Here is a 14279-nt window from a genome sequence, read left to right as displayed (position 1 = left end):
TCCTTCCCCTCTCCAGTCCCAGACAGAATCCAATCACTCATAAGAGAGCCTATTGATTGAGCTAATCTTATTGGGATGTGAGGTGAGGGGAAAACACGATTGATTGCTTTTGTCTGCGACACATGTTGCTCTCGGCAAGCGGGGCATATCCCCTTTCATCTGCTGTTTAATCTCCGAGAGAGTTCTTAGAGACCCCCTGCCGAGCCCAGCGCCCCCCCACCCCCCAGCTCGCAGAGAGCCGGGTACACCGCAGGTGCCCTGCGCCCACGCAGCCAGCCGTTCCGCAGCAGAGTCATGACGGCTCAATTTAATGAAAGAACGTTTTAGTGAGATATCATACAATTCCAGATCTTGGCTGGATAAAAGTGAAGAGGATAGATTTAAGTAAGCGGACATTTGGGCCGTGGGAGCAGAGTTATTGGATCATTCTTAATTCAATCACGTCTTCCTTTTAAAAGGAACGTCCTGACAATCTCTAACATCAGACTGATTCCTAGAATATTTAAGCCTGTGGGGAAACTAAGAAGGGACAGAAAAGGGCACAGCTGGCTCAGGCACCATGATTAAAGTGAACATCAGCTCTTATTCAGAGAAACTGGACCACAGGCTCCGCTCAAGTCCACTTATTTAACACGTAAACTATAATATTCATACATACATACATACATACATAGAGACAGACTGACCAAGAGGCAGATAGATAAGCATAACAATGAGAGAAATCTACAGTTTAATTAAGAGTATATTACAGTTTAATCAATTACAATGAGATAAATAATCAAAGCAAAAAAACAATTGCGATTTTTAGTTCAAATAAGTTCAAACACATCCTCTACAAAGAACACACTTCTGCATAGCTAACACACAATTACTGTTTATTTGATGAATCTAACATTGAAACTAAAAGAAAAAAACAATATGTGCTCAAGTTATAGGACATTTAGTGTGTTATATTTAAAAAAAAAAAAAAAATTAAATTAAGAGACCCTTATTAGTCTCACAATGGGGAAATTTGACCTCTGCATTTAACCCATCCGTGAAGTGAAACACCACATACACACTAGTGAGCACACACACTAGGGGGCAGTGAGCACACTTGCCCGGAGCAGTGGGCAGCCCAATCCGCAGCGCCCGGGGAGCAGTTGGGGGTTAGGTGTCTTGCTCAAGGACACCTCAGTCATGTGATGTCGGCTCTGGGGATCGAACCAGCGACCTTCCGGTCACGAAGCTGGATCCCTAACCTCCAGCCCACGACTGCCCCAAATATTTTACCAATATATTAAAAATGTGTGTTCTCTGTAGAGGATGCGTTGCCTTATTGTCAGTTAGAAAATACTTACATATACTCAAACTTTGGTTACAACAGTAAATACTATTTAGTATTTAGTAGAATTTAGTATTACTAATATTCTTTTTAAGCATACATGAGTGTGTAGGAACTCCTCAGTGGTTACCCAAGACTACCTGTTTCACTGCGACCTAAAGAGAAAGTGACACGGAGGCCAAATATCTTTAGTCAATCATTAACATGAGATCGGAGAAAGTTTCTGCTCTAATACGTCAAAACAAGTAAGTGCTAGGAATCCTAGCATAGTCCTATGGTCAGATAAAATAAGACCAGTGCTTTCTGGTAATAAACATAAGAGGAAGAGGAAGAAGAGCCAAGGTCATGCAGAAAAGGCCATGCATACCCAGTATGAAATAAAGTGGGGGATCTGTAACTTTGTAGAATCACTTTCATTTCAAAGACTTGGAGAACCTTGTTAAGACACAGTCAGCATCAGCCATTGGCTCCAGACAGCATTATGCCATTCGCCAATTAATTAGATTTATCTTGGCCAATCCGTTTTACAACTTTATGATGTAAATAACATGAAGCAGGTAACTGCATTTGCGCTGAAGCTGAACGCTGCTGCTACACCTGTACCAAAAAGACACAGCTCATTATGCTAAATATGACAGATGCCGTTTACTTTCAATGTAGTGTTTTACAGCTCTCCTAAGTGGCGCTGTGTTGTAGTCGGCAGCCCATATAAGAACCTTTGGGTCTATATTTTTTTCTCTACAGGAAAAATGAATGTTTTTTAAAAAATTGCTGCTCTGTTAAGCAAAAATGTTTCAAAGTCAACATGCACTGTCCTGTGGACATTTTTTTCCATATCACAGAATATCATAGAATTATGAGGTTGAGAACTTAGTTGAAATATGAATATTGCGACATAAAAGATAGCACTGCTGTGTATTGAACTGACATTATAAGACCGGCAACCTCACTAAAATACCCCAAGCAGGTCAGCAAGCTTTGCCAAATGTGGTGATAAAGTTGTTTTGGCAGTGTTCGCCTACAGTGTGAGTAGCCAGTGCTGCTATGCACAACCATATGCAAAAGCCTGAACACTTCTAGTCAGATTACACATTTTGTTGACAGATAACTTACTTCTGCACATTTAAATTGCTGTTTATTTGTTACATTTAACATACAGGGAAAAAATAAAGCTGAAAATGTGGCATGTACAAAATGTATTACACTTAAGGTTTTATTTTTACCTGTAGGTTAAATTCAACAAATAAATACATATTGTCCTCTAAGATTAGCAGGAAATGGCCATATTTACATTTATTGATGATAAAACTTGCTGGAAACTTATTCTCACTTATAAAATCAATAAAATGTGTCATTTGATAAGGAGTATCAAAACCTTTGCACATGATTGTAAAAGCCTTTACATTTAATAGTAGACACACTTTCATGCAATGTCATTTTGAGCGGACTTAGTTAATTAGAACGAGTTAGCGTGTTCACAGCACGGATGTAAACGTTCACATTTCGGCTTATTTTAAAGTCCATGCTGATAAGCAACAACGTTTAAGGCCTGTTTTTCCTTAACTAAGGGCACCACTGTACAATGCACTGATCTATAGATCATTACATAGACAGCCCAAGAGTAACCTGAATAATGTGTAACATGCCACTGGAGGACATTTAGTACTAAGACAACACAGCAAGCGTGGGGGTAGTGGTGGGGGACTATATCCCAGATAAGGCAGAGCTGAAAAACACCCCTTTAACACCAAAATAAAGACAGGATTATCCCGGCAATGTTTGAACACAGTAATTAAATGTTCCTTGTTTGGGGATTAATCTGCATGCCGATTCTGATTGGCCCTTTGTGGATTAATTTACAGTGGAGTGAGAGCAATTTCCAGACTGACCTTAAATAACGTTCAGATGGAGGGCAGAAGTCTGTTGAACTGCACTGGCAACCAGCAAAGCTTAATTTAAGCAGCCATTTAGTCAATACTGCCGAGACTTTTGGGAGCAGCTACACTCCTACAGCTTTAAAAGAGATTAATTTCTCTGGAAGCAAGTTTGCCTCATTGCTTTTACAAATCAGTGCCATACTGTGATACAGCCATCAAACTTCAATCTTGGGGTACTGCGTCACCGCAGACAGGGTCCTATGGTCCTACACCATGGACGAGGGGAAGGTGGGGCCCACTGCCTTTTCCAAAACGGTTGAAACAAATACAGCAAATTTATCACATGGGTCCAGTGCAATTACCTGGGGGGAGGCCACGTGAGACAGATCAATAGAACACAAAGCGCTTGGCCATTGACCGCCAGCCATGACAAAGTGCAGCCGTGGCTTTTTGTGAATCCCCTCTATACAAGGAGTGGATTATTGGCCTTTGTGCGCCTCCCTTTTTTTGATTTACTGTTGAGATGGGAACAGTATTATTACTTAGCTACTGTTTGACAAGGACTAGCAGAGACCAGGAGAGCAGCTGGAGACAGTAAGTCGCTTTCATTAGTTCGTTACCAAACTGCTCACTTTAACACTTACTTAAAGCCGGCACAGGTGGGAAGCGGCACAAGAGTAAGTTTCAGAAGTATGAAGTGCAAAAAAGTCTGAGGTGCAGTGTGTTTCTCCAAATGTTCAGCAGGGGGCCACAGTGAGTCAAGTTCAGTCACTGCTGGACTCCCTGCATTTATTCATCACTCTAGTGGAACAGATGTTCCAGAGGCAGTTGCTGTTTGGCATATTAGTGACATCAAAACCTCATAATGTCAAAATTGTGTTTTTTTTTTTACATCTTTAGTGAACGCCACTTGCTTTTTACAACATGTGAGCCTTTTGACCCTCTCCTCAAGCCTAAAGATTCCTCCCCTGCATGCTTCTTTCACCCTCCTGATAAGAATGAACTCTTATCATGAACACTATAACAAAGCTTATCAGATCCTCATACATGGATCGTCTGGGCTGGTGTCGGCTGACCTCTGCACAGACTTTAACTATACTCATTCACAGACACCTGTCTGAGACTACACTGAGCTCTTTACCTGTTCATACCATCATGTTCTCATTGCAACTATGTATTTATTCTCTTATTGTTTTTAGACATCTGACAGACTTTGGTTAATCTTTTTTTATCCATTACTGGCAACAATATATTCATTAGTCATTTTCTTATTCACTATTCCCAACATGTTGAAGCCTTGCCATTCTTTCCGATAAGGTTTTTAACATGCCCTTGTCAACTCTACCTTGGGGAAAACCCTAATGGCGTCTTAAGGGCCTTTCCATTACTTTATTAGCTGAAGTGAAGTATGTTGTCACAACTGACAAATTCCACAGCAAACACTGCCCAGAAGTCATTGCCGTGTTTTCTTCAGACTCAAAATGCTTAATACTTCAAAATCATAACTGTTAAGTTCAGAATAGATTTTAGGTAGCAAATCCTGTTGCACATGACTGCCGACACAGCTTCATTACTTTACGTGGCTCATTTTCTAGAAAGCAAGCTAAAGGCTACATAGCTGGTAACAATAAATAAATAAAGGCAATGCACCCACTCTACTTAATAAGCGACATAAGCAGCTGTTTATGAACTAAGCTTAAAGTCAGCTGGCTAAGCAAAAAAAACTCATCATGAGACAGAACCCTGGATTGAGAATGCTGAGAAGGTTATTAGAGCCCCAACTGAACATCAACAGTATCAGCAATATACAAATTATTCTGTTATAAATTTACATAAATTCCATTATTTAGAGAGCATGTGATAGTACATCAGCTAGCAAGATGGGGCCCCAAAAAGCATCCTGTTTAACCCACCCTGAATACACTACAGTGCTCAAACAAAGCAGATAGCCAGACAAAGCAATTTTTCACAAAATGTATTTATGTTTAGACCTCAAAAACCAAAGTTTGCATGGCTAGTCGATAAACTCACTGTGGCTAAACTAGCTAAGGGTAATTCTGCTACAAATGAGAAATCTGATCCTCGCTGACCTTTCCCTCCTCCTGTGCTGCGAGTCGTTACTTATGTAACGTAGGTGTGAAGCCTTACTGAGTTGTGAGCTGGAGGTCGGCGAGGAATCTGGACATTCCTGCATAGCTTCTTTGGAAGAACATCACTTGTAAATAGTGCTATACTAATAAACTCAAGACAGACTGACCCCTAGAAAAGTAAAAAAAAATGACTTTGAATATAAATGAACTAGCATTAAAAGGTTAACTTAATTCCTGCGAGTTACTATTTCTGGGATACAAGATTTTGTTAAGACCGCAACGACATCCTGGTGGATGCTAAACTAATGAAGAGAGAGAAGCTCAAAGCGGTGAAGAGAAAAGGGCGATTTCAGCAGTGGGCCCACGCTGCTGTGGACACTGAACCAGATGCAGTTTTACGAAAGACCCCTCTCTCAGCCTTCTGCTAATTAGGAAATCCTGGACCTCCTTACATGTACACTTTGAGTGTTGGTGAGGGGGAGGGGGGGGGGGGGGGGGTGCCTGAATCCAGAAGACAAGCAAAGCAGATAAATACACACACACACACACACGCACACACACTGCAGTCAGCTCAGTGGGATAAAAGACAGAGGGGGGAGTTGCGGTGTAATAGATTTTAGCTGCTTGGCCACCCTTCCCACACTGCACAGCTCGAGTGCTTGCGTTTTCTCTTTTAATGGTGGTGAGGAGCAAGAAAAAAAAAGTGAAGTCAGCAAAAACAAAATGCCGCCATTAAATCATCTCCCTGGATCCGGTGTCAGGGCTGTAATAGGAAAGGCGCCCATCACTGAAAAGGTTACGGCTCTTCCAAACCACCCCCCCCACTAACACACACCCTCTCCTCACTGGAACGTGGCAGTACTGGCGGTCCCAGTGGACGTTCGCACCAGACTCGCAGCCTGTGTACGAGAGATTGGGGTATTTATGCACTGGCAACGGTGTGTTGATTCTATCTGCCTGGTCTATGGCGCGCTCAGTCTTGGTGGGCCTTGGTGGCGCATCTCTTGCCTCTTTGGAACTGGAACTGGTTGTTGCCGCTGTTGTTGTATAAGCACAAATGCTATTCGCCTGCTGCCAGGCACACTGGGCTTTTTGTTATGCAGTTAACCAGATTTCCCCATGAAAGCCTCTCCTCACTCACTCTCCCCCTCTCTCTCTCTCGATCTGTAAGCTTGGCACTGAGAAGCAGGAAAGGATGAAGGGAGAGAGGAAACATAGAAAAATGAGGAGACATGACTGTGTGTCTGTGTGGAGAAAAAAAAGAGGTAACGAGAGACAAACGACAGACAGAGGAAAAAAGATAGCAGGAGAAAACAATGAATGAAAGAAATGGAAAAAGCAAAAAAAAGAAAGGGGGAAAGAGTAAAACAAAAAAAATGGACAAGCAGTAACAAAAAGAAAGAGTGGGGAGAAAAAAGCAAAAGACAGAAAAGAGAGAAAGAAATAAGAGCAAGAGAAGGAAATTGAAAGGAGAGGAAGAAAGAAAAAAGAAAGCACTAGAGAGTGAAATGAAAAAAGAAAAAAGTGGAACAGGAAAAAATGAATAAGTTATATACAAATTTGTGTGAGTGTGAGAGAAAGACAGAAAAGACAAAACAAAGGCAAGAAAGAAAAAAGACGAAACGAATAAAAAGGTGAACAGGAAGAGAAAAACAGAATAAAACAGCAAGACAGAAGAAAAAGGGGAGCAAGAGAGACCAAGCTAGAGAGCGTGAGCGAGAGAGAGAGCGAGCGAGAGAGAAAAAGAGAGTGAGAGAGAGAGGGTGAGAGAGAGAGAGAGCGAGAGAGAGAGCGAGAGAGAGAGAAAAAGAGAGTGAGAGAGAGAGGGTGAGAGAGAGAGAGAGAGAGAGAGCGAGAGAGCGAGAGAGAGAGAAAGAGAGTGAGTGAGAGAGAGACCTAGAGAGAGAGAGAGAGAGGGTGAGGGTGAGAGAGAGAGAGAGCGAGAGAGAGAGCGAGAGAGAGAGAAAAAGAGAGTGAGAGAGAGAGGGTGAGGGTGAGAGAGAGAGAGAGCGAGAGAGAGAGCGAGAGAGAGAGAAAAAGAGAGTGAGAGAGAGAGGGTGAGAGCGAGAGAGAGAGAAAAAGAGAGTGAGAGAGAGAGGGTGAGAGAGTGAGAGAGAGAGGGTGAGAGAGAGAGAGAGAGAGAGAGAGCGAGAGAGCGAGAGAGAGAGAAAGAGAGTGAGTGAGAGAGTGAGAGAGAGAAATTAGGCAGGGAGAAAGCACTGCACTGAGCCGTGCTGGAGCCTACCCCAGCTGAAATAAACTGATCATGTGGATGTGAATCCACCTCTCTCATTTAGTCTTTCTGTTTCTTTCATTCACTTGTTTGTCCCTTTCTGAGTCCGAACTAGCAGAGCGGGCCCTGCTGGATGCACACACTGGCCCTGAAATAAATCAGCCTCGACAAGGGGGCACTGGACACACACACACACACACACACGCACACACACAGTCTACTACAAGCCAACACTCAGTGCTATTAATTAGCCCAAGTGAGACTCATTCATCACAGCGGCAATAAGGTGAAAAAGTCAAGAGTTTATTAACGCTTGCACAATGCAGAGGCCATAGCACTTAGACCACACACATGTGTACACACTAGCGATGCATATTTTGGTAATTTTAGTTGATTTTTAGTTGATAACTGTCCATCATTAGTCAGCTATTAACTGTTAACAGACAAGCCAAAAATAAAGCACCCATTAAAATGTCAATCATAAAATGGATAGGTCTGGTTCTGAAATGGTAAAATAAGCACACATCAACTGAATTCTATAACTCACTGAGATATAAGGAAGTGCTCCGTGTATTGACTATGGAACGTAGTACTGACAGGAAGAGTCCAGCATGAATGTCCATATAAATGGACTGAAACCATGTTAAACAAGCATCCTGTGCTCTTGTGTAAATGGCTGGCAACTGTACAGTTCATGATTATATAATCAAGTATCAAACACATTAAGCAATGAATGGAACATGCAATGATGGGTGAAACTTGGGTGAAAGTTCTCTATTCTCTAAAGTTTGAAAGTTTTGTTCATCACTCATGAGCAGCCCATTTTAAAGCGATCGTGAATGCCATGACCGGGGCCAGCTTTGCCTCTGCATATCTCAGTAGCTCTTAAAAGCTGTTAATGTCTTCCTCTGTAATTTTGCACACTCTTGTGATTTCCTCACACCGCTATTAATCACACTGTCTCTCCAAGAACATAGACGACATTAAGGACTCATCGCTTGTTTACTTTTTGAAGCAGGCCTCTATTGTAACCAACTGTCTAGTGTGCCGTCATGTATACAATTCAACATTAACTAATAAAACTTATACAACTTTAAATAATAAACCCACCTATTCAAACAGGAACAGTTGTTTATTGGAAATAAAACAAAATTTTTGATTCGATTAAATTTCATACTTATTTTAAACAACGGCAAGGCATGAGCAAATTGTTTATTTGTCGGTCAACAGTTACTTATTTACAACCCTAGTGCACGTGCCAACAGCAATTTTACTCACAAATGCAACACCAACTAATTCAGCCCATGTAACACTTATACATGTAAAACTGGAAATGGCATAGAAAACAACCATTTACATACACAAATAAATACATAAATAAATTACAGATTTTAAAATGCTGAGTGCAAACAAACTTCACTTTTTCAGATTACAGATCAACCGTAAACAATAATGGCATTATGGTGCATGATAGGCACGTAAAATACAGTGACACAGCTGCAAAACTATTTCAACAAACACCACAAAACTAATGGACTATGCGGACCCTGACCGCATATGCGATAAGCAGATGCTGCGTGTGCACATTTGAGTGCACCCCCCCCCCAAGATGCTACGCTAAAAACCATGCATGTCTGCTGTTAGCCGATAGATACAGTGGTGGCAGAAGCATTCGGCTGAGTCTGAAGATACTAGGGGTGAAAGTTTAAAGGGCATTAAGGTCATCGAGACATGAAAATCCCTAGCTAAGGAATGCTGTGTGTGTGTAAAGCTGTTTGAGAGGGGCTGTGGGGGAGGCTGCTTCCCCTGGCATGCAGATAGGAACCCTCTGGGACCCTCCAGAGAGGGACATTTCAGGCACCATATGACACCTGTCAGCCATCCTGACAGAACATGAGGCAGCTAAGCTGTCAAAAGCGCAAAACACTAGGGGATGGGTGGTCTGTTTTGAGGGCATGTCAGAATTTTGCTTCTGTAAGATACAAAAAAAAGGATGACTTCAATGGCACAAGAAAACTGCTTTCAACACCCTTCTAACTATTCTCTTGTTATGAGACTATTAGCAGGACAACACTCCTCATTATATTGTATTACATTTCACCAGCACAAACACGCTACATGGAGGATCTACGGATTCTTGGTTTTTGATCTCTACCTACTTTCTACTACGACTAATTTCACACTGCACAAGCAAAGAACAGGAGGGTCCAGTTCAAGAGCATTCATAATGTGTTTACACAGGGGACACACTCAGCATTCAGGCCAAACATCACTTCATTGGTCAATAAAGCTGATAGGGTCTTGTGATTAGCAGTTAGAGGGAATTGCAGGCAGGTGAACGGCACTGTAGGACCAAACTGGGCTCATCAGAAAAAGACAGGGAGAGGGTCAAGGGGCTGGAGGGACTGCCTGGGATCAAGATCACCATTCCAAAGTGACCTGGCGGGCATGCAGGCCAGCCAAGCAGAACAAAGCAGGACAGTGAGCTGCAGAGCAAAGAGTGGCATTTTGGGGCAAAAAGGTGGAAAGTTTCCAGCTTATGAAAGTCAGTCAGTTTAGGAGTCCGTAGCACAAACAGCTATTCGTCCAGCATCAGAGTTACCGTCCCATACGTATGTGCCAATTTAAAGGTGACTCTCTCCATCCATAATGGCTACCTAAGTGTCCTCAAGATCCGCCCATAGTCCTTTTATAGTGTCCAGTGCAGCATTATCTTCCCCTCAATTCAAACGCAAACATTAAGATCCACAAGAGTGCTACTTTGGGAAAGTGTTTACTTTTTGTCGTTAAGTTAGTCCGTATCTGATAGTCTTTTCTTTGAGTGGACCATCGCAAAACCATGCTAAAAAGTCCATGGCACGGTCCGCTTTGAGTAGAAGACGGTCGAAGGTGACGGTCAGAGGTGGCTGATTCTGCGACTCCTGCCCGACCCCAACGCCGCTCTTCAAACGACTTAATCTGCCTCTCTCTGTCTCTCTCCCTCTCTCTGTCCCTCTCTCATCTGTGCCGTTTTTAGGGGAGGGGTGGGGAGGTGGGTGCCCGGCTCTCACAACCTGTTTAATGCAAAGATATAGCAGTCAGTCAGGGCAGCACACCTCACACCACAGCTGAGGTTCAAACATAGCTCAGCTCCTCCAGCCTACTGAGCACAAATCTACTGAGCAAACATGAAATCACGGCATGCCCTACACAATCACCTTCTTCGCAAACGTACAATGCAAATCTAAGTCAACGCTTAGAAGTACATGACTCAAAAGTCCCAGGTGAAGGATGTTTGGGTTCGACTGTTGCATGGAGACCAATTGGCTCCTCACATCAATCATAATTGGTGAAGTTTCCAACCCATAGATAAGGTTGCTTTGACCTGGAAATTCTAATGTAATGAAAGAAAGAGTGAATAATTCACTGGAACTGGGTTTTCCAGTAAATCTTTGGAGGAGTCAGTGCCTCACATAAGGAACTACAAGACGAGAGGAGATCATATGGATCGTTAAAGGTAAACAAAAGAAAATGAGCAAATACGTGTGGCAGCTCCATAGAGGAGGCCTATGGATCCTGCCCTCTGCCTCCCTCAGCAGATGCAGGGCAGCATCCACATAATGAAGACTGAACTTTAATCATGGGTAGAATATGACCCTAGTGTCTTTCTCTTTCTCCCCCCACCACACACAACCAAACCAAACAAACCCACACACTCGCACTCACACAAACTTAACACGCATGCTCACCCACCTAACTAGGTTCTCATTGTCGCCTGGGCCTTTGCAGGTGGTGCATTCCGTCCTGGTATCATCAGCTTTGGGCTTTTTCTGCAGAGCAGACTGCCGCTGTCTCCGCTCCCGCGGTGCTGGTTCCTATGGAAACACAAGCCATTAGAGCCGACTGTGTGTGTGTGCGCATCTGCGTCTATGTGAGGTTGGAAAAGCTGAAGCTGCTGTGCAAACATTCCCTCACCTTCCTCTTTGCAATATTAGAGACAGATGAGAGAGACAGATAGCTTTAGTAGACTGCAGAGAAAGTATGTGAGCTCACCTCTATCTTCTCCTCCTCACAGATAGACACCCTCTTCCTTTTCTGGCCTCGGGTTCTCTGTAAAGAGAGAATAACTTTCAGATAGAGCAAGAAAATTACTGGTGGCAAGTTCACCACAATAGCTCAATCCTTCCTTTTTTTTTTTTTTTTTTAAGTAGAAGTTAATTCACTCATAACGTCTGCTAGCTTCTGGGGTGAGGGCTTCAGACTCACAATGATTTCACTCAGCTTATTTCAGGTTTTTCACAATGGAGAAACATGCAATTGATGCGTTTCTGCTCGGAACAAAAGACCAATCAAAACTGTTGTATTAAGAGGATATTACATCTTTTTGGGTGATCGAATTCTGTTCGGATTTTGCATGACTGCATGCAAAAAAAGACGAAAACAAGCACAGTCAGAGGTGGCCAGAGACAGATCTTGAAGTATAAATGCATTATGTTTTCTATATCCGCGTACAATTCCACAAGTCTTCTTCTCTCGTGCAAAAAGCAGACTGGGCAGTACAGCAACAGCTGCAGAAATCACTACAGCTGCAAGATAAAGAGTTCTCTTCTTGATGCAGCTGATTCATTGCACGTTTTAAACAGTTTATTCCAATATTTGACAGCTTATAATATACTAGTATAGGGTTATAACAATAAATCAAAATCACAATATGAAAGTACAGTTTTCAAATCGCAGAAATGCAATTTCAATTATGTCTAAGATTATTCACAGTTGGCTTAACACACTTTAAAATTTAACCTGGACTGGCAGTTCAACACAATACATTCAGTATTTAAGCCTCAAGCTCGAAAAAATGGAGGTGCTGGACTTTCTGACCAAAAAAGGCCTAATTTATAGAAGATAATCACCATTAAAAGTAAGATGGCAATGTTGGTCAGAAAAATCAAACGTTTTCCATAAATAAACAGAACTTCAGCCCCTACAATGACACTGGTAGCAACTGGTGTGAAGCTTTGTTTACGAAAAGAATGTGTGTGTTAATGTGCTTTTTTTAACACAGCAAAATAAAACTGGATCTCATTTGGTCACACTGGGGTGTAAACTGAATCTGACTAAAGTGCATCCAGAGAAGATCCAAACACATATCACATGTTAATGTAAGTGCAAACAAGCTCTAAGGGTGGGCAGAAAAAAGGTCGTGCAATGTGTCAATAAGCTTGTGGCAATGCATATATATATATATATATGTATATATATATAAATAAAGTGGAGGTACCAATATTTATGCATTTGTATTTTTTAAACTTAAAGAAAAAAAATGTAGGTGTGAACATGGATACATGGACTGCCCTGATGGATTATCTATTGATTTTAAAATTATTTGGAACAAACTCTTGATTCTTGGTTGAACACCAAACAGTGTTATGGTCAGGGTTACACTTAGGACCAGAAATAATCAGCTGACAAAAATGTACATCCGTGCCAACTTATGTACCATGTCGCTTAAATTGTGATATACATATATATATATTAGTAAACTTGCTGCCAATACCCAGCTTAGGCGACATAAAGCTCATATGGCAGAAATATATGTAGCACATCCAGCAAAAAAAATTGCATCAAGATACTTGAATACAAGCTGGGACAGATAAAATGCAAAAAAATTGATTTTATTACAGCAATGTTTGTAGTAATATATTTAAAAAGTAAAAGGAGGAAAAAATCTAATAATAAAAATGAATACAATAAGGAGTAACAGGCATAATTATTTCAAATCCAACTGTGTTACTGAGCAGATTACACAGTTATTAAACACTGACCAGTGTTTGCAGGCTCTGTATAAGTGGTCTAAATTAGAGATGGCACAGATCCAGGTTTGGGTATTGAGCTGTTAGAAACTCATCTTAACTGAAGAGTTTCAATTATTAAGAGCTCATTTTAAAGTGTTTTAAAGAAAAAAAATTACTAGTAACAGCATCAGCTGATACTCAAGGTTTCAATATCAGTATCCGCATCAGGAAAAAAGTGATATCAGGACATCTCTAGTCCTTTTCATGACACAGTGACACACTGACAATCAGAAAGCACAGTGTGACATCTATCACATTAACTGCTGTTTTGTAGGTATTCTGGCAGCATATAAATAAACAAATGGAAAGATAAATGAACACATGATAAATAAAAGCCCAGAGTCCACATGGATATAACACCATGTTAAGCGGATGGAAGTTGTGGCCAACTGTAAGTGGTGCAGATGTCAAACAGTGGTGTTGCTCTCTAATCCACATCTCCTGTTGAGTCCAGCTCATCCTGTGTCAAATTAAGAGGGAATCAATCCCACTGTCCGAAGGCCAGCAAACAGGCCAGCACTGCCATCAGGCCGGACAACAGGCCGCTTAGGAAGTGGGTCACTCAGCCTTCCGAAATTGGATTTTTCTTTGTGACCAAACGGATATCCAGATTCAAGCTCTTGGCTTACCCTGACTCTTGCCTCTGTCAGGCCTACTCCACTCTTGCAGGTGCTTTCATCTGTCGCCAGTGGATCAATGTGTGCTGTTCATCTACATAACAGCTAATAAAAATATAACAAAAAAAAATAAAAAATCAAGTGATTCCAAAATCAAATCAAGCATCTCCATCTTAATGGGAAGGGGAGTGTGACAGTGCCGAGCTGGGCCTTTTTAAAAGGCGAAGAAAAATCGACAACATATTTAAACAGATTGTGAAAACAATTCCATCTGTCGCCTTTGGCTTGCCACCACACGGCAGATGGA

General features: G+C 41.7%; 1 protein-coding gene across 2 annotated transcripts in view; it reads right to left on the bottom strand.

Moving 5' to 3' along the window:
• phf14 (PHD finger protein 14) overlaps positions 1 to 14279 on the bottom strand; it is a 106460-nt gene that overhangs the window by 33445 nt on the left and 58736 nt on the right. Inside the window, exons 15-17 of one of the 2 annotated variants that reach the window (XM_017693111.2) lie at positions 11557 to 11613; positions 11257 to 11378; positions 7807 to 10577 (exon numbers count right to left, since the gene is read on the bottom strand). In XM_017693111.2, coding sequence (XP_017548600.1) covers positions 10571 to 10577; positions 11257 to 11378; positions 11557 to 11613 — 186 coding nt within the window. In that variant the 3' untranslated portion in view covers positions 7807 to 10570. Of the gene's footprint in view, positions 1 to 7806; positions 10578 to 11256; positions 11379 to 11556; positions 11614 to 14279 lie in introns of those variants that run through there. The other variant, XM_017693106.2, reaches the window with a different exon arrangement.

This window comes from Pygocentrus nattereri, chromosome 27 (genome assembly GCF_015220715.1).
Source record: "Pygocentrus nattereri isolate fPygNat1 chromosome 27, fPygNat1.pri, whole genome shotgun sequence".
Classification (NCBI taxonomy): domain Eukaryota; kingdom Metazoa; phylum Chordata; class Actinopteri; order Characiformes; family Serrasalmidae; genus Pygocentrus; species Pygocentrus nattereri.
The sequence above is the reverse complement of the archived record's forward strand: the minus strand, read 5'-3'. Positions and strand labels throughout refer to the sequence as shown.